This window comes from Poecilia reticulata, linkage group LG12 (assembly GCF_000633615.1).
Source record: "Poecilia reticulata strain Guanapo linkage group LG12, Guppy_female_1.0+MT, whole genome shotgun sequence".
In the NCBI taxonomy this organism is placed as follows: Eukaryota; Metazoa; Chordata; class Actinopteri; order Cyprinodontiformes; family Poeciliidae; genus Poecilia; species Poecilia reticulata.
The window spans coordinates 26,290,461-26,291,483 of record NC_024342.1 but is presented as its reverse complement, the minus strand read 5'-3'; the positions used below and the strand labels follow the sequence as shown (position 1 = coordinate 26,291,483).

The following is a 1,023-nucleotide window of genomic DNA, read 5'->3' as shown; positions in this document are numbered from 1 at the left end:
CAGTTTAAACTGGTTCTGTCCAGTTTAAACCGGTTCTGTCCAGTTTAAACCGGTTCTGTACAGTTTAAACCGGTTCCTGCCAGCAGCAGCTCCAGGTCTGACTGGTTTCCAGCTGGATGTCCCAGTTTGCTGAAGGTTTCCAGTCCAGGTTATCGCTGAGCGTAGGCCTCTGATTGGACGACGTTCTGCTCTGACTTCCTGTTTCCTGCAGCTCGCCCCACCTGGTCCAGGTGAGGGAGAGGATCCGCATCGACGGCCGGCCGATCGGCAACGAACTTTTCACCAAATACTTCTGGCAGGTTTACGGACGGCTGGATGAGACCAAGGTGAGCCCGACCAGAACCAGAACCCGGCCTGTAAACTCGCCATCAAAACTGCTGGATGATGCGTTTACAGACCAGAGAGAAAGTCAGGGTTTCCAGTGTTTGACCTGCAGATCAGAATCGGGTCCGATTGGCCCGGTCCGCTCCGCATTGGGCCCAGTTCCAGGCAGGAGGAACCAGTTAATGACTGCTGGTGTGGGGCAGAGCGTGACTCCATGTGACCCCACAGGCTTATTGGACACGTTCAGGCCTCACTTTGCGTTTTGCTGGTGACTGTGTGGGTTGTATGGCAAACCCAAATGGCCAAAAATCACCATTTTACCCTACACCTGGCTAAAGGTGTAGGGTAAAATGGTTAGCATCCAGGTTAGGATTGGTCTCCATGGTTACTGAACATGTTCATTACATTGTTTTTAACAAACTCGGATAATCGGGTTGATGACGCGGGCTTGTAGTCCTGCTTGTCATTTCTTGTACTTCGTAAGGTGATTCTGACCTCTGACCTCAGGAGGCCCACGGAGGGACGATGCCGGCGTACTTCCGGTTCCTCACCATCTTGGCGTTCCACGTCTTCCTCCAGGAGAAGGTGAGCTCTCGCTGCCGCAGCGTCTGATTGGCTGCTTCCCATCGCTGCGTCTGATTGGCTGCTTCCCATCGCTGCGTCTGATTGGCTGCTTCCCATCGCTGCGTCTGATTGGCT

At 53.6% G+C, this 1,023-nt stretch overlaps 2 protein-coding genes across 4 annotated transcripts in view; one reads left to right on the top strand and one right to left on the bottom strand.

The window, feature by feature from the left end:
* The window catches only part of cdk9 (cyclin-dependent kinase 9 (CDC2-related kinase)), a 15,347-nt gene that overhangs the window by 7,785 nt on the left and 6,539 nt on the right, over positions 1–1,023 (bottom strand). The window lies entirely within an intron of this gene.
* The window catches only part of fpgs (folylpolyglutamate synthase), an 8,481-nt gene that overhangs the window by 2,461 nt on the left and 4,997 nt on the right, over positions 1–1,023 (top strand). For all 3 annotated transcript variants that reach the window (XM_017307897.1, XM_008424818.2, XM_017307898.1), the window contains 2 exons: positions 212–326; positions 832–909. In XM_017307897.1, coding sequence (XP_017163386.1) covers positions 212–326; positions 832–909 — 193 coding nt within the window. The remainder of the gene's footprint in view (positions 1–211; positions 327–831; positions 910–1,023) is intronic.